Source organism: Rhinopithecus roxellana, chromosome 9, assembly GCF_007565055.1.
Source record: "Rhinopithecus roxellana isolate Shanxi Qingling chromosome 9, ASM756505v1, whole genome shotgun sequence".
NCBI lineage: Eukaryota > Metazoa > Chordata > Mammalia > Primates > Cercopithecidae > Rhinopithecus > Rhinopithecus roxellana.
In genome coordinates, this window is record NC_044557.1 from 114,786,359 (window position 1) to 114,812,150 (window position 25,792).

At 40.4% G+C, this 25,792-nt stretch overlaps 1 protein-coding gene and 1 pseudogene across 6 annotated transcripts in view; both read right to left on the reverse strand.

Annotated features, from left to right (window-relative positions):
• Positions 1 to 2,186: 2,186 nt before the first annotated feature.
• CCDC25 (coiled-coil domain containing 25) overlaps positions 2,187 to 25,792 on the reverse strand; it is a 43,322-nt gene continuing 19,716 nt past the window's right edge. For 2 of the 6 annotated variants that reach the window (XM_030937946.1, XM_010378114.2), the window contains 5 exons: positions 22,462 to 22,537; positions 18,441 to 18,544; positions 18,023 to 18,225; positions 9,516 to 9,561; positions 2,187 to 5,362 (listed from right to left, as the gene is read on the reverse strand). In XM_030937946.1, the coding sequence (XP_030793806.1) occupies positions 5,333 to 5,362; positions 9,516 to 9,561; positions 18,023 to 18,225; positions 18,441 to 18,544; positions 22,462 to 22,501 (423 nt within the window). In that variant the 5' untranslated portion in view covers positions 22,502 to 22,537 and the 3' untranslated portion in view covers positions 2,187 to 5,332. The remainder of the gene's footprint in view (positions 5,363 to 9,515; positions 9,562 to 18,022; positions 18,226 to 18,440; positions 18,545 to 22,461; positions 22,538 to 25,792) is intronic. The other 4 variants (XM_030937945.1, XM_030937944.1, XR_004059299.1 and 1 more) reach the window with 3 other exon arrangements.
• LOC115899837 lies at positions 24,964 to 25,054 on the reverse strand (annotated as a pseudogene).

The following is a 25,792-nucleotide window of genomic DNA, read 5'->3' on the forward strand; positions in this document are numbered from 1 at the left end:
GAAGTAAGGGAGACAAAAATTCCAAGTCATTGATGTTATTATTCTGTTTGTTTTTTTTAAACTATACCCCATTTCAGCAGTAATTGTTCTATTAACTGAGGTTTTACTATGTTGCAAAGCCCCAATGGCTGGTTTTAAACATAGCAGGTAATTCTCTACCTTGGCAGAAAAGGACCCTGTGCCTCCTGCCCCCTTCTTGTTGAAAACACAAAATATTTTCTAATAATAGGCACCAGTAAAGGTTTTTTGGGGGCTGGGCGCAATGGCTCATGCCTGTAATCCCAGCACTTTGGGAGGTTGAGGTGGGTGGATCACCTGAGGTCAGGAGTTCGAGACCAGCCTGGCCAACATGGCAAAACCCCGTCTCCACTAAAAATAAAAAAAATTAGCCAGGTGTGATGGTGTGCACCTGTAGTCCCAGCTACTCAGGAGGCTGAGGCAGAAGAATTGCCTGGCAGGCAGAGATTGCAGTGAGCCAAGATCACACCACTGCACTCTAGCCTGGGCGACAGAGCAAGACTCTGTATATATATTTAAAAAAAGGTTGTTTGGTAACCAGATTTAAGTTTTGTCTATTTCAGACCTTCCAACTGATTCCAAAGACTCTCCTAAAAGCAATTCCAGTTTTGAAATGTTATGTAAGTCTCACGGATGCAGAGTACATAAAATAAAATACAAACTTCAGAGTTTGGAAGGGATATTACATGAAAATCAGGGCTTCACAGTGGAAGACGATTTTGGCAAGGCTAGGCTGGTTCCAGGGCACTGCACGGTGCCCCAAATATTTTCTCTTTCTCAGTCTGTGGTTTTAATCTGTTGACCCTGCACTGTGTCTTCACCAAGGGTCAAAAAGCTTCAAGTCTGACAGATCAGCCTTCACCACCTGAAAGATCCCAGTTCTCTTCTGAAATCATAAGCAAATGTTAGCCTTGTCTATGGAAAGCAAACTGCTGATGCAGAAACCAAAACACCAGCAGGAGCCCAGGCAGCTAAGGCCTCATCCAGGCAGGATGTGAAATGTCAGGCCATTTATCTAATATTTTCACCGCAGTGGTTACTTGATGTTGGAACAAAGCACAACACTGGCTTTGGAGAATTCCTTGTTTTTTTTTTTTTTTTTTTTTTTTTTTCCAGCTTTAAATATTGGCATCCACTCACCAGGCTTGAGAACTAGAAAAGCTACATGGATTTCTAGAGTGAGCAACAATTTCCTCTGGCTGCCATTCCTTGCCAGGTTGGTGCCACTCAGCACACGCCAAGGGCAGAGACCAGCTTCTTGTTTCATCTGGCTATGGTGTAGACCTATAGTCACACCGCTAAGGTAGAAAGCTCACAGTCCCTCCAATAATTGACACAATAATGAAATCAGAAAGACAAAACTAAACAACCAATTTAAGACAGAAAAAGAGGTATGTATAATCTAACGATAGACCCCGGTTAAAAGATGGCATTAGGTAGGTATTTGTATTGTCACTGCACTGCTGAGTCACCTAGTATATACACACATCTCTAAATTTTTCTGTATAAAAATTCTGGTTTCAAACTACATTCCTTATATAGACTAATTTACTTAAACATTTAAACCCCAGAACGCTAGCAGCTAAGGAAGTTAAAATCAACGAATGCCCTGACTAGAAATGTAAACCAAATGTGCTCTAATAAACATTTAAGAATTCAAATATGCTTTTACAGCTGGGAGAAAAACTTGTATGTTTGTGTGGCTCCTCTGAGCCTAAAACCTCCCTACAAGCATTCTCACAATAGCAGTAAGCTCTATCAAAAAAGAGGTGAAAATCTATCAATAGAACACAATCGACAGCCCTACAGTCATCCATGAAAGCATCCAGGAAGTCTTCACATTTGCAGACTCGCCTTGGCCAAAATTTCAGGCAGACCCCCAGGAATTTTGGGAGAGCAGAGGGTCAAGCTGTAAACTCCAAGTGCTAGTGTTCAAATACCGAGGCCTTTCAGTTCTTTCAATCCTCTTCCTGGAATTCTTGGGCGACCTTCCCTTTACTATGATTTGCTCCTCTCCTCCTGCTGTGACTGTGTGAAGGGCATCATCACATGGGGAGCAAGTACCTCCGTCTCCCCACTTGCCTAAAATAAGCAGGCACATCCCATCCGTGAGGCTGGAACTTGCAGGAGAAAATGAGAAGTGAAATCTTTCACACACACACACACAGTTCTACTCAAACTCTAAGCTTTTATTATTGTATTTTACAGATCATTCATTCAGGACATGCTGCGTCTGGGGTTGGTATCGTCTCCCTTTTGAATGACAGAATGTGCATAAAAGTCTCTTGCCCACGCTGAACTCACACGTGCCTGGCAGGAAGGAGCTCTCACGAAGTGCCAGCTGGATGTGAGCTTGCCCGGGCAGCAGCAGGGCTGTCCTTGTTTCTGAGCTGCCACCTATTCACTGGAGTTAGGTGGGTCAAAGCTGAAATTTAGCTTGGAATTTAAGTTTCTAATTGTATACTTTTCATTGTAGTCTGATTAGGTTTTAGTCTGCTTTAAAATCAAAAGGTCATCCAGGCACTCTAATATGATCATTTTCAATATGGAAATTTGTTATTCACATGCTGTACCTCAAATCAAAGAAAAAGCAGGCCTCAATATCACGTGTCAGGAAAAATTAGAAAATTGTTCCTTTTCCATTTTGCCACCCTGCTGTTTTCCTCATAAACAGTTCCAGCTTGGAAAACAAGAACTTCCCCTCTCAGACAGATGCAACAGTAGGAGGAAACTGCTTTGGTCTTAAACTAGAAGCTGCAGCTGAAACTCTCCCCGTCTAATCCTGCCGGCTGTGTGTATGGCTCACACCATCTTTTCTGAGTGAGGAAAACCGCTGGCACTGAACAGCTGAAAGGCTCGCTGAAATCTATGCTTCAAGAACAAGTTAAAGACAATACAACAAAACACATAGACACTGAAGCGATTCAACTAATGTCCATCACCTATTCTGCTAATGTCAGTGCTTTTCGATAAACTTCTCAACATCTGTGTTGGTAAACTTCTTAAGATTTGTTCTAGCCCAACCACGGTGACAAAGTTCCCCTGCCCATAAAGCCTAGATAAAAGTGGATAAGAAATATGAAGTCCAAAGCTATAGAATATAGCAGTTAGGGAAGTAAACTAAACATGCCCCTCGCCTGCATGCTGATCAGTGTGGTGAAACTGAAGACAGTGTTGGCAAAGTGACTCAGACCCACAGCACAGATTTGATCAAGGGCACAGCTCATAAAAATAGCAACAATTTCAATTCCCCTATCCAACGTTTAGGAAACAATCCAATAGCAAGAAATGAGAGCAGTTCGATGCCAACAGTTTGACCTGTGGGCGATCAACCTGTAAGTCCTCAAAAGAAAATATCCTTGCTTTCCCTGGGACCAACAGAGATGGGGAAAAAAATAAAACACAGAGGCTGGGGAGTGGGGGCGTAGGAATCAACACAGATGAGGTTGGACAGTTACAAATTCAACAAGAGAATTCAGCAGAGAGACCTGGACATTTTAAACCAGTGTAAGCTGAGAGTTAGGAAGTGTTTAAAATGTGAGCCCCAGGACTTCTCATACTATAGTAAAAATATAGGTATTCTTCAAAGGCGCTATCTACACGTGTTGCAGTGTGAGGTACAGAGGAATTCTGGAGAAGCCGGACTCCTTGGAAGTACGGAAGGAGCACAGCTATGAATTCACAGTCAATCAAGAGTGTATCTGAGAAAGGACATCCCTTTGACCCAGTGAGCAGCTGGAAGAAAGAGGCATTTAGCAGAGGAGAAAGATGATAGCCCCCTACAGAATCTGTCAGACTAAGCCTATGATGAATGAGGTTTTTTACAGTACGATCACCCTCAAAATCAGCTTGTGGAATGGGGGCTACCCTATTTATAGCAAATTCTAAGAATATATATATCAATGTCCTTCCAGATAAAAAAAAAAAGATACTTTATTATAACTTTTAAATTGCAGAACATCAGACTGAATATCATTAGACACATAAACAAAACCACTCATCTCTAAAGTCATCTTCTATCCCCTCTCAAAATTTGGCCAGTGAGTTACGCCTCAGTGAATTTTCCAGTTCAACCCCATTCACCAATGTGAAATAAATGGAAACACTAGCCTTTTGGTTTTGCCCACAGTTCCAAAGTGCTATTACAGGTGGAATATCTGCTGCAGAAGGTCATTCTTGCTGCTGTGGGTGTGAGTAAAATATCCATCTCTTTGCCTCTGGTCCGGCAGGCTTTGTTCTCTTTCTCCTTGTTTTGTCTCCTTCTACAGGGGTTGCCTTACATACTGCAATCAAAAGACATCTTCTGCTCAGAATCACAACAGATAGTGAGTGGTTCACGTGAGAAGTAACGTTACATACTAAGTTACTGAAGCTACAATGAGAAATTAACTCTGGGGTTACAACTCAAATATGACTTCAAGGTAAAGAAAATAATTACTTGGCTGGCTAGTGAAACACTTAGCTCCTTCTAAAATCAAAATTGCAATATGGACTTCTGCTTCACGCTGCATCCCAAGGCACAAATCAGGTAACCTACATCTCCCAAATGATCAACAGAGCACTCCATCCTATTTTACCCTCAATGCTGAGAGATTACTCCTGGGCCCAGAAGTTGTCGCATAGGTTACTTGGTGTTCAGGCAACAACTGCCACAGGCCCCACCTTGATGAACATCATCAATTTCTTTAAATATGATGATACTAAGATGGAGGCCCCTGCTCAGAGGAAGCAAGGATATAAAAGCTGGGACAGACTGTTGAGGGTCACTACACTACAGACCCAGATGACATGATGGAACGTGAATACTGAAGCTTACAATCTTCTGAAAAATCTCTTTTTCAAAACCCATACGCCCTTTTTTCTAATTGGGAAATCAGGGACAGGGAAACATTCGCATAATTACCCACCAACATGTTCTTCTTAACAGAAGTGAAGATTATTTTAAGAATATGAAAAGTGTTTCAAGACATCTGTTTTCAGGGACAGACCAGAGCAATAGAAGTACTTTTCAGAGTTGTTTCATTTTAAAGTCTATCTCAAGAACAAGGGCAGCCTGCTTTCACAAGGTACCAAGACATGTTCTGGCAAAAACATTTTCACGTTAGGTTATATGCTGTCAAGTTCAACTATTTTATACATATCTGATCCTTTTCTGTCAGCAAAAAAGGTACAAATTTTAAAACTCAAAAATCAATAATTTCTGGGTAGGATGAAGGTAGAATTTTGGTTGTATTTTAGACTTCAGAACACAGATGAAACCAAAAGGTCTGCAATTGTCTCTACATTCACATCTTTCAAAGGTCCTTTTCTCCTTTTACATGAATTCATCTGAATCATTGCCATCCTGTAGGAAACAAAAATATGAGACCATAAAAGCCTTGAAAATAATTCAATATTTAAAATTTACAATTATCTTAATTAGCGAGCTGCCTTCTCACCTCAGTTGCTGAGTTCAGAAAGTAAAATAACTAAATTCACTCATCACTTCTCCATCTTAAGTTGTCAGTTTCCTTGAGATAGCTGAATTAACAGCTATATTCCGTGAGGTGTCATTACATGGCCTGATTACACAGCAATAAGTGACCACTGATTTCTAAATAATGAAGTAAGTCCCACCTGACCTAGTACAGTGCAAAACAAATGTGACTGTAAGAAAACATGACAGGTCCTTCAACAAATGTACCAAGCAAACACCACCTCAATATCCTCATGCCAGCAATTCTGCCAATATGCAAACTATTTCTGGCCTAAGTTCCAGTCATCTGAGCCTCAACATTGTCACAGATTTGGGACTTCACAACATGGCTCTGATTTCTTCTTCTTTTTTAATAGGAAAGGCCATTAGGAAGTCAAACATAGGCTAGTTTACCAAGTTAGCTGGTTTGTGACATTTTTTAATTTAAAAAACCTGCATAACAGTATACAGCACAAAGGGACTGATTTTATTGGGTGGCTTCTGAGCAAGTCCTGAAGGCCACAAAGGTAGAGCCCTGACTCCTTTTTGGACAACATTCACTAAGAGTGTGCATTCTGATTTGCTTGCCAATGTCACAACCTGAACACTCCACTTGTTTTATCTTCTTTCTCTTTCCCATTGCTTGACACCAGCATTGTTAGAGAAAGGGATCAGACTAAGGCTCATCTAAATGGCCCTTATTAAAGATGGTAGAGAAATACGATACGGATAGAAAACATTAGTTTCTGTGAAGTCTGGTTTTAGCTCCAGCTTCACTTAGTGGTTTTCTCTGTGCTTCTCTTCCATTAGTATGATGAACAGAAGCCACAGTAAAAACGCCTTCGATAATTGTACAAAGAGCAGACTAATGACTGTGTTATATCCAGGCGCCAAGACTATGATTGCCCTAGAGTCTTAATCTGAAATAAAAGCAGTAGCAATGTTTGAAAGAGTCATTTAGTATCTTCAAATGCCAGCTTTAGATCCCAAACACTGAAGATGAACAACTCAGTAAGACAGTCTGGGTTGTTATCAATGAGAGTTTAAGCCATTCCCTGTAAAGGCTGTGAGTTAGATGTGCAGAGTTCCCACTTGTCTGGGGCTATGTTTTGGAATTACAGTAATTACTCTTCTTGATGAACCTGTATAAGCTAAATTAAAACTTGAGTCCTCTATTATATAAACACTTGCCTTTAGCTGAAAAATCAACTGATCACGTTCTAAATTGGATCATAAAACATCTGTATTGCTTACACTTCTACACTGCTGGTGGGAATGTAAACTAGTACAGCCACTATGGAAAACAGCGTGGAGATTCCTTAAAGAACTAAAGTAGAACTACCATTTGATCCAGCAATCCCACTACTGGGTATCTACCCAGAGGAAAAGAAGTCATTATTCAAAAAAGATACTTGCACACACGTTTATAGTGGCACAATTCACAATTGCAAAATCGTGGAACCAACCCAAATGCCCATCAATGAATGAGTGGATAAAGAAACTGTGGTATATATGTACAAAGGAATACTATGCAGCCATAAAAAGGAATATATTAACAGCATCTGCAGTGACCTGGATGAGACTGGAGACTATTATTGTAAGTGAAGTAACTCAGGAATGGAAAACCAAACATTGTATGTTCTCACTGATATGTGGGAGCTAAGCTATGAGGATGCAAAGGCATAAGAATGATACAATGGACTTGGGGGAAGAGTGGGAGGGGGTAAGGGATAAAAGACTACAAATATGGTACAGTGTATACTGCTCGGGTGATGGATGCACCAAAATCTCACAAATCACCACTAAAGAACTTACTCATGTAGCCAAATACCACCTGTACTCCAATAACTTATGGAAACAAAACAAAACACAAACATCCCTTAACAGAAGATGGTTACAAGGAGAATTAGTCTATTCTTTTAAAGTATGGAGAAAAACTATAAAAACATTTTCACTGAAAGAGAGAATAAAAACACCCAGTGCAAAACTTCCTTGGAATCTTGAACCTGATTCATACTTGGAGCTCAGGAGCAGGGGTTGCAAGCAACAGAGGGAGAGTACGGGTAGAAAAGTTAGCAATCTTTTGGGCTACAAATTCAATTTCCTAGTCTTGGGACTTTTAACATCCATCACTGATCAGATGGTGTTTGTATGTGTATGTAGGTTGGTGGGTAGGTAGGTATGTATATGTGTGTGTGTATTTGTTTATTTCTCAACTCTAGAATTATATACAAACTTTAAAAATCCACAATGAGAATGAAATGACTAAGGTCATGAAATAATATGGGGGCTAGATTTCTGGTGGAAAGTAGCCTCTAAAATACAGAAAAGTTCAAAAAGCAAAATAACCCCAACAATGACATCTGAGCTGTGGTATGTTAAAGACTACTGTTTAGTGATAAACCATTCCAATAGTTTCAAGAAATCTGAAATGAGCTTCCAGAAGGGATTAAACACATCTCATCTTTTCATAACGATACTCTGAAAAAATAGCAACCAAAGACTATATGAACAAGGTATAAAAATATGACTATTTACAGAGTAGGTCAAGGAAGACTTTCACAACGATGTGTCTTTGCTTCAATTCTGAAGCAGCCCTGTGGAATAATATGTCTACATTTTACTGATGATCAATACTCCCTCAGAGAGTTTAAATGACCCAACCACTGTGACAAAGCTCCCTTGTCCAAGGAATTTTTAAGCCCTCACGATTAGCAAATGACAGTTAAGTCTCTAAACTTCAAATTCAAAGCCCTATTTAATTTAATAATGCTATTCTGGAATTTTTCAGGAATAAATTATAAAGAAACGTCTCCGATTCATAAAGGAGCCTCATAAATTTAGTTCTTCATAGATACGGGAATAAGAATGTTGTTCTTACAAATTTTTAGAAGCATATGTAGATATAAACAAGATGTAAAATCCTATTACTTCTAATTCATGCATTAAATCTGGGGTTTGACTAGATGACTTATAAGGAAGGGATCTTAAATTCTGTTACAGTTGTCCCTTGATTTCTTTATCTGTGAATTCAACCAACCTCAGCTCAAAAATATTTAGAGGAAAAAAACAATTTAAAAAATACAATTAAAATAATATAAATTAAGAAAATACAGTATAAGAACTATTTACAGAGCATTTACACTATTTAGGTATTATAAGTAATCTAGAGATAAAGTATATGGAAGGATGTGCATAGGTTACATGCAAATACTACTCCATTTTACACAAGGGACTCAAGTATACTAGCATTTTGGTAGCTTCAGGAAGTCCTGGAACCAATCCCCCACAAATACTGAGGGATGACTATATTTTTTAACTATACTACAAAACATGCAAAATCCCAAATATATCCACCCAGTTTCCATTTTCTGCAGACTGCTCAATAGCAGCTAAATTGTGCTATCTCTAGATACTTCAAGACAAATTTTGGGAAAGACAGCCTCAAGGACAATAATTCTCTGACACAGTTCCAATCAAATAATTAGATGCGATGTTAAGAAGATCCTTTCAGTACTGTGTCATAGGTCACCATCCATTTTTATCCTAGGTCCTAAGGAACATGAAAACAACCAATTTTGTCACTTAGGCTTCACTTAGTCACATAAAATCTTAGGGTAAGTACTTTTATTTTAATTGATTGAAGGTGATAATTTTGTTCTCACTCAATTATAATATGGACTCTATAGTCACAGTGATATAGAACACTAATAAATAAAGGCACTTTTGCATGCCTGCAACCAGAAAAGGGGGAAATAAAGAATAAAGTCCTGTAAATATAAAATGAATAGACCTGTATTCCACAGTAGACAAGCTCTGACAATCTCTTTCCCTGAGATGAGCTACTTAACAACACACATGAGGAAGTCCACAGGGAAGGAGGCGCAATGCCTAACAGACTCCAGCCTGAGTAGTGTCCTGGTTGCCAAATCACAGTCACCTATTTGCAACATGTAAGGCAATAATGGCCAGTAACACAATTATTAAAAACCCTTAGTGAATTATTTCAAGGCAAACATTCATGCAAACCACCTGAACATACCTGATTTGAAGACATATTTTCAACTTTCATTAGTGATGAATAGCTCCTAGAAGGAAAAAAAAACACACACACACATACATTTAAAATATGGTGATCCAGTCAACAAATATTTGATGAACATTTCCTGTGTATCCAGCACTACTCAGGGGCTTTAGAAGAACCGCAAGAGCTATTAGATATAATCTCTGAGCTCAAGGAGATTGCAACATTCAAAGGATACATATTTATAAACAATAAAAAAGATGTGCACAGCACTTAATAGTTTACAAAGTGCTTTTTCCCACTTGTTTCATGTCACCACCTCCACAATAACTTGGCGAGACAGGTGGCATTATTCCCTCTTTTTAGATGGGGAAATTCACCTACAGCCAAGATCTGATATGATTCACTGCTTAGGTATATAGCTCAGACTGTAAATGCTACAGGAATTCAAAGGAGGAAACACATCAGTGTGGGCAGGAGCTGTCAGGGCACCCTTCACAGACAAGGCAGAACCCAAATCAAGCCAATCAAGTGGGCAGGATGAGTGAGGGGGCATTTCAGATCCACAGAGTGGGATGAGCAAAGAGACAGAGATGGTATCTATATGACTTGCTGAAGATCCAGCTAACTCGGGCAGGTTCTCAAAGTAAAGTAGTGGGATATCAGGCTGGATGTGGGGTCCAATTATGTTGTCTTGATTGCGCGACTGAACACAATGTGTTCAGCAAGAAGCCATAATATACAACTGTGTAAAGCCATAACGAGGTTTGATGGGTATTTATTAAATGTCCATGATGCATAAGACCCTGTGCTAAGCCTGGGTGGAGGATCGGATGAGAAGAAAACAGAAAATGATGACTAACATAAAGCCTGGACCCACAGAACTTACTAGGAGGGGAAATAAGACTTATTCATCAATAACTACAGTGAAAAGTACTATTAAAAAATACACGGCTGGGGGCTGTGGCTCACGCCTGTAATCCCGGCACTTTGGGAGGCCGACACAGGAAGATCACAAAGTCAGGAGTTCGAAAGCAGACTGACCAACATGGTGAAACCCCATCTCTAAGAAAAATACAAAAATCAGCCAAGTGTGGTGGCGTGTGCCTGTAATCTCAGCTACTCAGGAGGCTGAGGCAGGAGAATCACCTGAACCCGGAAGGCAGAGGTTGCAGTGAGCCGAGATCACACCACTGCACTCCAGCATGGGCAACAGAGCAAGACTCCATCTCAAAAACAACAACAACAACAACAACAACAACAACAACAACAACAAATACACAAAGAGACAAAGGAAAGTGAGACTACATAATACCAATGTTTTGAAAAGAATAGTCTGTAGCAAACAAGAGTAGAGAGAGGAAAGAAGTGGTCAAGGCAAGAAGGCCCATTCAAAATAACAGTATTTACCATTTACTAGGTGTCCTTTATTTGCTAAGAACTGTAGAAAGCGCTTTCTACACAAATTACTGCTAACCTCTACAACCACCTAATAGGTCAAGGAGTATTTTAAGCCCATTGTACAAAATAAGAAAGCAGAGTCAGGGTGGTTAAGTACGTTGTCCAAGGTCTTAGAGATAAGAAGATATGCCAGCTTTTGAACCCAGGTCTGACTCCTAAGCCCACACTCTTACCAGGCCACAGCTTACTGCAATACCCCAATTTGAGGGCATGAATCCCTGGAGTTAACAGCTGTAATGGTAAGAAGGAATAGAGAAGAAACAACAATGACATCAAGGTTTGTTGCTTGGGTGATCTGAAAAAATTAAGAGAAATGGGAAAATGTTGCAAAGAAGATGTGCCTGGTTTGAGACATGCTGCATTTGAAGTCACAGTGAGACACCCAAGTAAATATGAACTGTAGAAAATAAAAAGTGAAGACCAGTGGGAAGGAGAAATGTCATAGTCAAAGATAACGAGTTGGGAGACACCCAGAGGGAGAGACCTGTAAGCTTGTAAGAGTAAGTGGTATCCCCAAGGAATTAAAAACAAAAAGAACAACAAAAAAAAAAAAAAAAAGAAAGAAAGAAAAAGAAAAAAAAACAGACAAGATCAACGGGTTGCATGAGCAGGAGGAGAAAGACATGTTGATGAAACGAAAGTGGTGAGAGCAGAGAATGTCAATCCTGACTGCATCTGAAAATCACTTGTGAAGATCTAAATGGATCCATATATGCCCAGTTGTGGGTATCTACCCAGGCTGAAGAATCACTGGGTCAGAATTGCCATCTATGCGACAATTAGGCACAAATTCACTTTTCTTTTTTTTTGAGACGGAGTCTCGCTCTGTTGCCCAGGCTGGAGTGCAGGGGCCGGATCTCAGCTCACTCACTGCAAGCTCCGCCTCCCGGGTTTACGCCATTCTCCTGCCTCAGCCTCCCGTGTAGCTGGGGCTACAGGCGCTCGCCACCTCGCCTGGCTAGTTTTTTTTTTTGTATTTTTTAGTAGAGACGGGGTTTCACCATGTTAGCCAGTATGGTCTCGATCTCCTGACCTCGTGATCCGCCCGTCTCGGCCTCCCAAAGTGCTGGGATTACAGGCTTGAGCCACCGCGACCGGCCGGCACAAATTCACTTTTCTTGGGCCGGGAGCGGTGGCTCACACCTGTAATCCCAGCACTTTGGGAGGCCGAGGCATGCGGATCACTTGAGGTCAGGAGTTCAAGGCCAGCCTGGCCAACATGGTGAAACCCTATCTTTACTAAAAATATAAAAATTAGCTGGGCGTGGTGGTGCATGCCTGTAATCTCAGCTATCCGGGAAACTGGAGAAGGAGAATCACTTGAATCCAGGAGGTGGAGGCTGCAGTGAGCCGAGATGGTGCCACTGTACTCCAGCCTAGGCAACAGAGTGAGACTCAGTCTCAAAAACAAAACAAAACAAACAAACAAAAAACCAAAAACATATTTACCTTTCTTTAGTTTCCTCTGAGCTCCATTTCCATTAGTCCAACTACCTCCCTGACATCTTTTTGGAGATCTCAAGGGTATTTTCAGATTCCTATGTCCCTATCCAACTCATGGTCTTCCCCCTACCAAACCAGCTTAGTTCTCTTCCAGTGTTCCCCAGCTCAAAGAATGGCATCACTATCCATTTCATTTCCAACTGGAAACCTAGGAGCTCCATTCTTAGCCCCCTTTTCCCTGCCCTTCACCTCAATCCAAACTATCATCAAATCCTAATGTTTTACCTAGAAAATTATCTCTCATTGATCCACTTCTCTCCACCCCAAGTCACCACCATATTCTAAGCTACCATCATCTGTGATGTGGAATGCTCTTAACCTAGTCACACCCAGTCTGGTTCCCTTTACAATCAGGTCAGCAAAGTGACCTTCTCAAAACACAAGCTTCATTGTATTAATCCTTGCTTAAAACCTTTTGATGGCTTCACAGTGCTGTTAGGATGAAGACAAACACGGCCAGCAAGGGCCTGCGTAGACTGGCTCCTTGATCCAAGTACCCTCTCACCCCTGCTGCTTTAGACATTTGGGACTTTAGTCTTGCATTTTACCTTGCTGCTCCCATACAAGGTCTTTGCATACATAGTTCCCTCCGCTTTAGAGCACTCCTTCCAACTATTTAGCTATCAGAGTTTTTATCTTAACTTCATGACCACCATATCAGGGGACAAGTGTGGTGGCTCATGCCTTTAATCCCAGCACTTTGGGAGGCTGAGGCAGGAGGATCACTTGAGCTCAGGAGTTTGAGATCAGCCTGGGCAACATAGCAAGACCCCATCTCTACAAAAAATAAGGATATTAGCTGGGCATGGTAGTGTGAGCCTGTAGTCCCAGCTACCAAGGAGGCTGAGGCAGGAGGATCACTTGAGCTCAGGAGTTTGAGATCAGCCTGGGCAACATGGCAAGACCCCATCTCTACAAAAAATAAGGATATTAGCTGGGCATGGTGGTGTGAGCCTGTAGTCCCAGCTACTAAGGAAGCTGAGGTGGGAGGATCACTTGAGCCCAGGAATTGGAGGCTGTAGTGAGCTATGATGGCACCCTGGCACTTTAGCCTGGGATACGTTTGGCATGTGTTTAACAGAAGGAGACATACCAATTGTTTCTAGTTTTCTGAATCCATGGAGATTATTAAAAAATACAAGTGATTAGCAACAGCTTAGAAAGTGGGACTAATTAAACTTGTGAAGCAAAAATTGTATTCAATGAGACTGAGAATTATTTCCCCTCAGTTAAATACGAATATTTTATATGTTGAGGATGCTATGGAAGAAAGCCCAGAAGATATATAAACTGTGTTTTGCTTTTTAAGTTTTGTTTAAATACAATTTCTGAAACTCATAAAATCATACGAATGCCCTAAATTTTAGTAGCATGCAGTTTAATGTGAATTATGACATATATAAGTTACTTGGTTTATATTGAATAAAAATTACTTTAAAATTGAAACATAAAAGGAATCACCATACCAGAGAAGCTAATCTTAGTATATTCATGATGTATGACTAGTCACTCACTGCATAGACAAAGCACTCTGTCACCTGTAAGGGGACGCAAGGATGCACGAATGCTTCCCTGAAGGAGCTCACAGGTAACACCAGGAGGCACAGCACACAGTGTTATTTACAGTAGAAGGCAGTGGCAATGTGTATAAAATAAACAAAAAGAGGTACAAAGAAGTCGGTTCTTCATGAGACTGTCATCCATTTAATTAGTTAATGGTTTCACCATTTCCTCTCCTACATGTTACTTCACTCATCCTGTAAGTCTACCTTTTCCCAATATTCCACAAAACCTATAAAGGCTCTTTATCACTTACAACATGAAATTCTGGACCAAAGAAAACCTTTTAAGTCACTCTACAATGTACCTAATTTTTCATTCTTTCACTTGCCTACGTGTGACCTTGACTCTGGCCTTGCCGGTTTGTTCATTCCTTGCCTCAAAGGAAGCACGATACAGACTATCGGCTTCAGGATTAGACTTGAGTTTGGATTCCTGCTTTGTCAGTTACGGGCTAAAATCCTTCCACATTATCCTCCATCCTGCCAGTGTTCAAACTGATGATACATTTTCTGACTTACCATTTCACCTGGGTCTTGTACTGCTCTCAATCCAATTACCTGAGCTGTGGGTTCCAATTCTGATCTCCCAGTCTCTATCACAACTTTTTGTTTTTATTTTTTGAGACAGAATCTAGCTCTGTCACCCAGGATGGAGTGCAGTGAGCTCACTGCAGCTTCAGCCAACAAGTCTCCAGCAATCCTCCCTCCTCAGCCTCCAGAGTAGCTGCGACTATAGGCTTGTACCACCACGCCTGGCTAACTATTTTATTTTTTGTAGAGACAGAGTCTAATTTTGTTGCCCAGGCTGATCTCAAACTCCCGGACTCAAGCAATCCTTCTGCCTCAGCCTCCCAAAGTGCTGCGATTATAGGCATAAAACACTTTGCCCGGCCCCATTTCAACTTTTAAATATCCCTCTCTCAGGTAGCCATAGTCCTTACTCTTTGTTTTGACTGCCTCAACCTCTCATCTGTTACTCACCCATCCTCTATTTATGATGTTTCCCTGACTATTGCTTATTTCTTCTGGTTTCGACATCTACATGGGTTGACTTAATTTTGATGTAATAAATGTTTGGTTCAGTAACACAAAAAGCCAAATAAAAGAATGCAAAATTAAAAGACAGTAAGAGACATAGATTTCTATATCTTGGGTGGCAGATTCAAAGACAGAAATTAAAACGATGCTAGCACTGCAAAATGTAAAAACAGATTACAAAATAAGTCAGAAGCTTAGAGCCTATTGCTGGAATTTCACAGAAGCTGCAGAACACAGCAAACAGTAGTTACGGATGTGCCAAGCAAACCCTTGCAATGTCACTGCGTCCCATTCCCGGCACTGCAGCCCTGTGCCACGTTCTTCTATCTTCTGCAGCATGTGACAGAAAGTTGTCTGCGTGGCATATGGTTAATGAAAATAAACATAGCGATTGTTTTTGGTTTTCTGAGATCCATGGAGATTATTAAAAAATACAAATGAGGCCGGGCGCGGTGGCTCAAGCCTGTAATCCCAGCACTTTGGGAGGCCGAGACAGGCAGATCATGAGGTCAGGAGATCGAGACCATCCTGGCTAACACGGTGAAACCCGTCTCTACTAAAAATACAAAAAACTAGCCGGGCGAGGTGGCGGGCGCCTGTAGTCCCAGCTACTCCCGCGGCTGAGGCAGGAGAATGGCGTAAACCCGGGAGGCGGAGCTTGCAGTGAGCTGAGATCTGGCCACTGCACTCCAGCCCGGGTGACAGAGCAAGACTTCCGTCTCAAAAAAATAAAAATAAAAAAATACAAATGACTAGTGACAACTTAGAGAGTGGGACTGATTAAATTTTTGAAGCAAAAATCTTATATTCAGTAAGATTGAGTTTTCCTTTCAGTTAAAAGGAGTATTTTATACGTTGATGACACTATGGAAAAAAGCCCAGAAGATCTGAAACTGTGTTTTGGTGGACAAATTTTGTTTAAATGCTTGTAATTTTTGAAACTTATAAAATCACATAAATGTCCTAAATTTTAGTAGCATGCAGTTTAATTTGAATTATGACATCTATAAATTACTTGATTGACTTAAATTGAATAAAAATTACTTTAAAATTGAATAAACTGAACAGAGGGCAGAAGAGTATAGTAAGTAATATGTGTAGGTTTGAGAATCAGACTGAGACTAAGTAGCCACATGAGCTTGTAGCAAGTTTCTTGATTGCTTCTCAGGCTCAGTTTCCTCTTCTGTAAGATGCAGATAAAAATCTGCCATGGCTATTGTTAGCATTAAATGAGAGAATGCAGTAAACCACTTTGCAGTGCAGTGTTTGGCAGAGGGAAAATGTTCAGAAGGGTTAGCTATTCTTCCTTATTCGATGTTGTAAGTAAATTAGGTGATCTTATGTTCCTAATATGATGTTCCATCATGTTTCTAAACAAAATTATGTTCGATTCATACAAAGGGCACTAAAAGGCATGTTTTCAATTCCCCCCCACTCCAAACTCAAAACAAAAAAGAATTAACTACTCTAAATCCTGCATCACTCAGAATTCCACACATTTTACCTCACTGATGGCGTTAATACCGTTTCTTTCACTTCAAACACAAAGCAGATTCACAATTCTAGGCCATATCAAATATTTAAACATGTATGTTAGTTGGCCTCATATTAGCAGATTGTAATTCAGGGTAACGTTTCTGAAGCTCTCCATATGAACACTGTATTTTAAATGAAGCTACTAAGCCTGTTTTAGCAGAACCCCAACCAGAAACACGTGCACGTGAATAATAAATAACAGTATGTGTTCATTATACCTACGTTCTGACTCAACAATCTTTCTAAGAATCCAGGGCATTCCAAGGAAACTGGGTTAGGGCGTGCCTACGCAACATGTTTCTGATTCCACACCATTTCCAAAGGCAATATATGTTATCAGTAACCCTTTTTTCTTTTTGGTGTATGTATTGCAAATAAAAAATCATGGAAAAATCTAGGAGTTCCGTGATGAGAATTTGCAGGACTAATTTCCTTTAATTAGAACAACTAGGGGCTCTTCGGGTATAGCACTGTATGGCAGAACATCCACATTCTAGTCTCTAGAACCTATAAATATGTTATCTTCTATGGCAAAGTAGACTTTGCTGATGTCATTAGTTAAGGATCTTAAAATGGAGAGATCATCCTGAATTATCTGGATTAACCCAATCTAATCACACTGTTCCTTAAAAGTAGAGAAGGCAGTGGTCAGACAGGGGACTGTGACTATGGAAAGCTTTGGAGAAGGAGCCACAAGCCAAGAAACGTGGGTGCCTCTCAAAGTTGAAAGGAAAGGTTCTCCCCTAGTGCTTCCAACACTTTGATTTTAGCCCAGTGAGAATACTACTGGTCTTCCAACCTTCAGACAATAAATCTATTGTTTTAAGCTATTACATTTGTGGCAATTTGTTTCAATGGCAATAGAAGACTAACGATCATTATTGTCATGGCTTCATTAGAATTCATGTCTTCATTAGAATTTCAGGAGCCAAATTGTATTTGAAATATTTAGCTGTTTAAAAATGTAGTGCTTTGAAACAGGCCTTACTACATTACTTTAAACTTTCAAAACATAGAAAAAGAGTTTTAAAAACAGCTTTGAGAGTTACTAGCATTGGTTTTTAGAGCCAACACAACTTTATTTAAATAGCACAGCTAGTCAATAGTAAACACCTCCCACAGCACCATTTCCTTTCCAGAAGAACTTTACAAACCAAACCAAACTAGGTATAACCTATGAAGGTTTCTCTATGCATGAAATTAGTTATTTTATTTCATCCACTTTCATATCCTGCCGCCATAAACAAGCAATTCTTTTAACCAACACATTAATATAAATGCCTTTTTAAAAAAACTGATTCAAGGTTCTGAGCTTGTTACATGTCCCTCCTTCTACCAATATATCGTTTTTAATGGCTAATACATGATTAAAATCATCAGGGAATAATCTTTGAGGCCAGTCTCAAAGCCACAGCTCCGACATACCTAAGTTCATCCATTTCCCTCTTCTTCTTCATTTCTTCTTTTTCTCTCCTTTTCATTTCCTGAATTTGGGCTTTTTTCTCATTCCTCTCTTCACGATCTCTGCATTCTTTCTCTGCCGCTAGGTCTGGGAACCGCTCCACTTTGGTCTTTTCTAGTCGGTTCAGGATCTCATTTACTTTCTTCTCCACTGTCACAATTTTTACCTTTAAGGGAGATAGGAGAAAAGATATTGCATCTTTTTGTTTTTTTTCTCCCAGAAGAGGGGTGAGGCTTTCCAGGGGTTTAGCAACCCAGTTTAATTCCCTTTAGAAAACACACATCATGCTCAGCCCTCAACAACAATGGTGTCAGACAGAAAAGATAGGATACTCCATTCAGTATCAGGGCTCCGCCTCCTTCAGTGGCACAAAACACTTACATCCTTCTGCCTGTGAAAGCCTATCTGCCCCACATCCATGTCAGCTGTTTTCTTCAGGTTAGACCACGGCGTATATACCACATTAACGTTGTTCATCTTGCAGCCTGCCAAGAGAGACTGTCTTCAACATGCAGGCAGGATGAGACTGAGCAATGTGTTCCCTTACCCACTGGCAAACTGCCATAAGCCGACAAGGGAAACGGCTTAGAATGAACAGGCCACCCATTGTTTTAAACCACCAATATTTTTTCAAAACCACCCACAAAAGGCAAATGGTAAAGCTGACAAAATTCAGACGGAGGTATTACTATGGCAAGTAGGGGTCCATGGATTAGCTTCAGGGACTTCTGAGGACTCTCTAACATTGGATGCAAAATGTATCATTGTGGTTTTTTTCGAGAGAAAAGGACTGAATACATTTCCTCAGATTCTCAAAGGACTCCTTGACTCTGAAGGTTAAGCAACAATGGAAAGCCATGGCCTGGGACTCACAAGTCCTGGACTCCAGCCGGGACTACCACGAGCTAGCCGGGCCTCTCTGGAGAAGTCCCCCGGCCCTCTGAATCTCATATGAAATGTGAGGAAATTGGACTAGTTGAATAGATTTTTTGCTTGTATTTTCTTTCAGCAGTGGAACCCTTTTACTAAAGAAAATATAGAAGTCATCAAAGCAGAGGCGCTCTGGATGGAAGGAGTGCCAGGTGCCCTGTTCACTCCTCCTCCTACCCCTTGCACCACCTCCTCCACCACTCATGCCCTCTACCCCCAATATCCTCCCTGGCAGCTCTGGAAATCGCAGTTTAATCACTGGTCGATGCTCTCTCTGGTCCTTTCAAATTAGATGGCAAGAGATTTCAATGCTTATTAAATCCCCATGTACACTGTAAAAAGCTGGAAGACGACTTTACCTAAGTGTTCAATGTTAACACCACTAAAAATGGCACAAAATGACATCATGTGCTGTCTGACTATAATGTGCAAAACTTCACTTATGTAATATTCCTGCCCCAAAGTGCATGATGGGATTATAATCCAGAGGAAGCGCCAGACAAACCCCAACTGTGGGTTAGTAATCCCATTACTACAACTGGTCTGCACTCTTCGAAAAACAAAGCAGCATGTCTGCATTAAAGGAGACTAAATAGAGCACAAGTAAATACAGCACATGGCCCTGGATCCAAAAAAAAAAGCTATAAAGAAACAGTAGTGGGACAAGTGGTAAAACTTAAATATGGACTGTATATCAGAACACAGTATTCTATCCATGTTAAACTTTCTGAATTTTACCACTGTAATGCAGTTATTTAAGACAATGTCCGTGTTCTCCAGAGAAACATGTTCAAGGGTGATGATATCTACAATTTCCCTTCAGATGGTTCAGCTAAAAAGGTTAATGAGTGTGCTATCTATAAAGCAAATAAATATGGAAAAATTTAAAAATTGATGAATCTAAGTGAATGGTATATGGCAGCTGTACTATTCTTGCAACTTTTCTGTATGTCTGAAAGTTTTTTCAAAATAAAGTTTCTTTAGAAAATCTCCATGTGCAAGGCACTGTGGGGGATACAAACATGATTAGACAATGACTCCTGCTCTCCACGACTCTAACGGAGCAGGGCGAGCACATAAATAACTTGGATTAAAAGGAGAACTGATCAAATGCTGTTGGAAAGGTAGAGGAAAGTGCTGAGACAGCACAGAGAAAGTGGGGCCACTCACAGCTGAAGAAGGAAAAGCCTTCATCGAGGAGGCTCACAGAGCTCAGGGGTTACGGCAGAAGACTTGAGCCAAATGGGGTGACATCAAATCCAGTCTCTACTGCACTTTAGACCTCTAAGACCTTGAAGAAGTTCCTTAATTCTCTTTAAGATCAGTGTCCTCCTCTATAAAATGAAAATAACATCTAACTCAACAGGGTGGATAATTTGTGAAGTACTTAGCACACGGCCAGGCCATGTAATTAACATTCCATCAATGTTAGCAATTACTACCACCACTATACCTACTATGTGGACCTTGAACCTTAGCTTGAATCTGGACTCTGATGACTGACAAGGATAAACCTGAAGGCAGAGGGAACAATACAAGCCGGGTGCAAGGTCAGAAAACAGCAAATATTGGCTTTGGCTGTAGGGTGAAATACGTGAAGGAAAAGAAGTCCGCAGTCAAATCAGAGATGCTTAAATACCGACTTCAGAAGTCCGGACTGAACAGTTTAGGCCGAGGGGAGTCAAGAAAGTTTCTAAACTTTTAAAAGTTAAATCTGGAAAGATTCATTGGGTGAACAAACAACAGGCTGACCTAAGATTCTAGACCTATGACCCAGAACAGGCTGATTCTACAGTGATGAACAAGTTTACCCCCAATGTCCTTGGTTCTGATCACTGTAGGTGGTCAACCGGGGGAAAACTTTGTCCCTACAAAGTGCCATAAGCGGAGTGTCCTCTAGAAATCTCACAGCAAAGACCGTTTTCTCCACTCCTTGGCACAGTATCTTCTACTGACTCACAAGAGCAAGACCCTTGGGCTTAGCTCCTTATTTGCTAGCTGAGCGATTGTTGCAGAAGGCTGAAGAGGAGAGAAAGAGTAATTCAGGGTCATGACTCTTTGCGCCTCTTTGTTTTCTCTAGAACTAGTAAACTAAGAAGAGATTAAGAAGAAAGTAGCTGGGCCAAGAATAAGGCCTCCAAAGCTCTTTTAACAAAGGCATGTCTGCTAGCCAGGGGCATGGGAAGGCATAAGGACATGTGAAGGAGGTTGGAACACAGAAGAAAAGAATATAATGACTGTTTCAATTCTTATTATTTCAGTAACTGAAGATCTTCGCTGAAAATCTTAATTCTGTTCTACTCATAAAATGGAATGTCCCAAAATGTATTACAATTTGTTGACTTATAGAGTTGAAAATCAGTGGCTCTGTAAAGCAAGAGTTCTACCTTCTTTGGCTAGGTGCTGACTCATCATTCAGGCCACCTAAGTGAAGGTGTGGGAAGCACAGTCTGAGTGACGGGGAAAGGGGAATGCTGCGCTGCTCTTGTCCTGTAATTGCCAACCCCTGGTACCTGTTATCAGCTGTGGGTTTGCCCCATGTTTATCTTCTACCCAAACCATGACTGCTTTCCAACCGTCAGGAGCATCCTTCCACTCCATCTCAGGCCACAACAACCTCTACCTGATCTAGACCTATGTTCTACACCCTAAAATCGGATCTACTGGCTCATCCTTAGCAGAGCACCACCTCCTGGTTTCCCTTCTTAAACCCCACCTCTAACCTAATAATCATCCTTCTTGACCCTTCATGATGATTAGATGAAATCTTGCATGGCAGAAATAAATACTAGGTAACCACCAAGCACAGTATGCCAGGCCCTACCTAAAACACTTAGGCTAATTGTTCTCAACCCACACTGCACAGGAGAATCACACAGAGAACTTTTAAAAGCAGTGATATTTGGCAATCACCCCAGACCAGCTAAGTAAGGTTCTCTTTGGTGGGGAGGGGAAGTAACAAGATCAACTGACTTGACAACTTCACAATTTAAGAGAGAAAAAGTATGTAAGAGGAGGAGAGAAAGAAAAAGTAGAAAAGCATGATTTGGGGACTTTAATTCTAGAATCTAATGACAATAGAAATAAAGATATCAAACAACATTAAAAATAAAGCCATAAAACACATTGTTCTTGCTTAGCTATCAACATCACCAAATTTGCCAAAGTCTTTTTATAATAACACTAAGTACAGACAGATCTAGACAACCTTCTGTTCAAGGTAAGAAAACAGTAAAAAGAGCTGAGACTCAGATAGGACCATCAAAATGACAGGGGTGTGGAGAACAGTTTTTAGTTATTTGACAGGTAGCAAAATTGCCATCCATCTTAAAGAACAAAACATGGCAAAGGCACAGCACATGTTATTCCTTTGATGGAGGCCAAAGTCAACAGCATGCTCACTAAAATGTAATCCATTTCAGACAGAGAGAAAGTTAATGCTACTTCTAAAAACACCACTAGGAAAACTGACCTTGAATGCTATTGGCCTTCACAAGGTGGGCACAGTCCATCAGCACTTCCTTTGGGATGTCCTCTATATTCTCTCCCTGAAACACAAAAATAAACCAATTGGTCCACTACCTCATTATCCATTGACACTGGAGCACTCAAAGGGCATTTGTTGCCTTATCTACCAGGTATGATTTTATTAAAAGCAGAGGTTCTTCAACTGTTACAGAACACTGAAAAGTAAATTTACTGTGTGCATTATGGGAATGTTTGTTTAAAATAAGAGTACGCTGTAATATGAAAAATACTGACAATAAGTAAAAACAAAACAAAACAGGAAATGAAAAAAACTGCCAGAATATTAATTATAATTACGTCTGAGTAATTTTTATTCTCTTTCTTCTCATTCTGACTTCTAGAAACCTTGTGGGAAAATGGTGCCTATTTTTGACAACTGGATGTCTTCCTGGCCGAGGTCCCTATGACCTTCCTCTCAAAAGAAAATGTGTAGTTTTAGTTCTCAGACATCTGGTAGGTCATCTATCCTCAGCTTTAATCAGGAAAAAAGTTCTTGTTGTGTAGATCTCAACCATTCATTATAAGGAAGAAATAACAGAAATGACACTGATCCTTTTTCTCTACAGAAATTTGTATCAAAATCAAAGATGAATAAGTGAGGTGATGCCCCTTTTACAGATGCACAAACAGGCCAGTTAAGTAACTTGCTCAGAGTCACGTGGTGAGTAAGCAGCAGAACCAGAATTCAAAGCCAGCAGTCTGGCCCCAGAGTCTGAATGAACCCCTTAGTCTTACTGCATTTCGAACACTTCCTTGGTACCTACTAAGTACAACGGCTATGTCATTTACTGCAGGAAATTAATCAGGTAAAAGTTCCTCAAGGAGCACACACTTTCAAACTGGGCACATTAGGCTGGGTTTAGGGGCTCATGCCTGTAATCCCAGCACTTTGGGAAGCCAAAGCAGACGGATAGCTTGAGCCCAGGTGTTCGAGACCAGCATGGGCAACACAGTGAGACCCCATATCTACCAAAAAAAATTAAACTGGGCTCATTATGTGCTTCCAAAAGAAAGTGAAATTGAACTTCAATTCAAACAAGTAATAATTGGTGATAACGTGAACTTAGGACTACCACCAGTATTTTCCATCTTTTGACACAGCAGATTCCCCAAAGAAGACATTAATCTGACCAAAAATGAAACTTGGTAATGCCATAATTTATTTTCTCTAAATCTAATAGTTCCAAAATGGCAAGAAGTTGCCTAAAAGAACTCAGAATTTTGCTCCAGCATACAGTTCATAATCCTCTTTTCCTTCACCATATAATCCTTGAAAACATAAATAGTATGAGATGGGGCAAAATGTTTAACCTTGCTAGTAAACGAAAAAGTGAATATTATTGCCATAATGAAGTAGCATCTTATATTCATCAAAATGGCTAAAAGTTTTCTTTTTATTTTTTAAGTTATAAAACCCAAAAAGATTTTGGAAAACCTATAAATAGTAGAGAACATTTTAAACAAGCACAGTACTTTCAGAAGGCAATCTGGCAACAAAGCAGTTACCAAACTATGTACATCTTTTGACCCAGGAAATCCATTCCTAAGAATTATTCTAAAAGAATAATGAAAAACAAAAAAACAAAACATAGAACCAGAAGGTAGATCATGAAAAGTTATTTCTTGGTGATTCATAATGCTGGAAAATTGTAAACAACCTATATTTTGACAAGGGAGTTTCATATTAATTGCAGCATATTATTAACTCAATGCAGCCAGTCAAAATAACAAATATGAAAATTATATAGCAACATAAAAAAGTTCACAAAATGTCACGTTAAAAAGTAATCTAATCAACCAGGGGATGCCAAGCTGGAATGTGGACAAAAGAATTTAACTGTATTACAAACACAGGACATCACATCACTGAAAGGGGTGGGGAAAAAAAGTAGCTTACAGCTAACTTTGGAAAATGATGTGTTTTTGTTGTTGTTGTTCTTGAGACAGGGTCTTGCTCTGTTGCCCAGGCTGGAGTGCAGTAGTGTGATCATGGCTCACTGAAGCCTCAGTCTCCCAGCCTCAAGTGAGCCTCCTACCTTAGCCTCCCGAGTAACTGGGACCACAGATGGGTATCCCACAACCAGCTAAATTTTCTTTATTTTTTGTAGAGACAGGGTCTCCCTATGATGCCCAGGCTGGTCTTGACCTCCTGGGCTCCAGTGATCCTCCTGGCTCAGCCTCCCCAAGTGCTAGCATGGAAAACAATGTTTTGACTGGAAATGCTTTAAGGCAAAAAGCAAAGGATGACAATCAAAGCCATCCCCATGAGCTCATGTTTAGCTTAGTATAAATACAGATGGAGAGATACAGAAACAATTACAGATATGTGCATATGCATGGGTTAGTACACATACATGTATCTCCTTCTCTGTCAGCTCAGAGGGCCGAAAAGCAATGACACTCCAGTGGTAACAGGCACACCCAGAGCCTAGATCTTTTTAAATTTTTTCACATCAGACATGACAAGGTTCAAGGGTGGCACATCTCATACATGCACATGAACAGCCAATCACCACACTCATAAACTACAAAAGGATCTGTCTAGATCTTGATTTCAAAACACCATTACCACTGAAAAGAACCAAGGATCCTTGGAGAAATGTCTGATTCTGGAGCTGGGACAGGGAAAACACAAGACGACCCTGGAGCTCTCTGTAGTGCCAGAAAGCAAGGATGTACTTAAAGAACAAAAGGATGGGAGCAAGTCAGACGACATGGGAGCACACGGGAGCCCACTGAAAGAGCTCCAGCTGAAGCTGCAATGGTATCAGAGTAAAATAACCCGGTTCTAGAACATATCTCAAAGGATAAAATAAACACAGGAGTCAAGGCTGATGCAAATAAATGACTGAATAAATAAATAGGGGAAAAGAGAAAAATGTCCCTTCCAGAATTCCAAATAATGTATATAGACACTCCCATATCCAGGAAGTAGTGGTTAATTCCATCCTCCACCTCCTTGAGTATGGGCTGGACTTAGTGACTTGCTTTCAAATAAGAGTACAGAAAGGGGGAGAAAAGTGACCTTGTAGTAGAGAAGCCTCCAAACGCTACTCTGGCCAGGCCATCAAGGCTCACATCATCAATGATAAGTCATGGTAATGCACGCACCCGATACGCTGTGATGAGACAGGCACTTTACTCTGTGATATTCTCCCCCCAAACCCATAACCCATCTAGTCACGAGAAAAAATATCAGATACATGCAAACTGAGCTACAGTCTACAAAATACCTGATCAGTACTTCTCAAACTGTCAAGGTCATGAAAAACAGA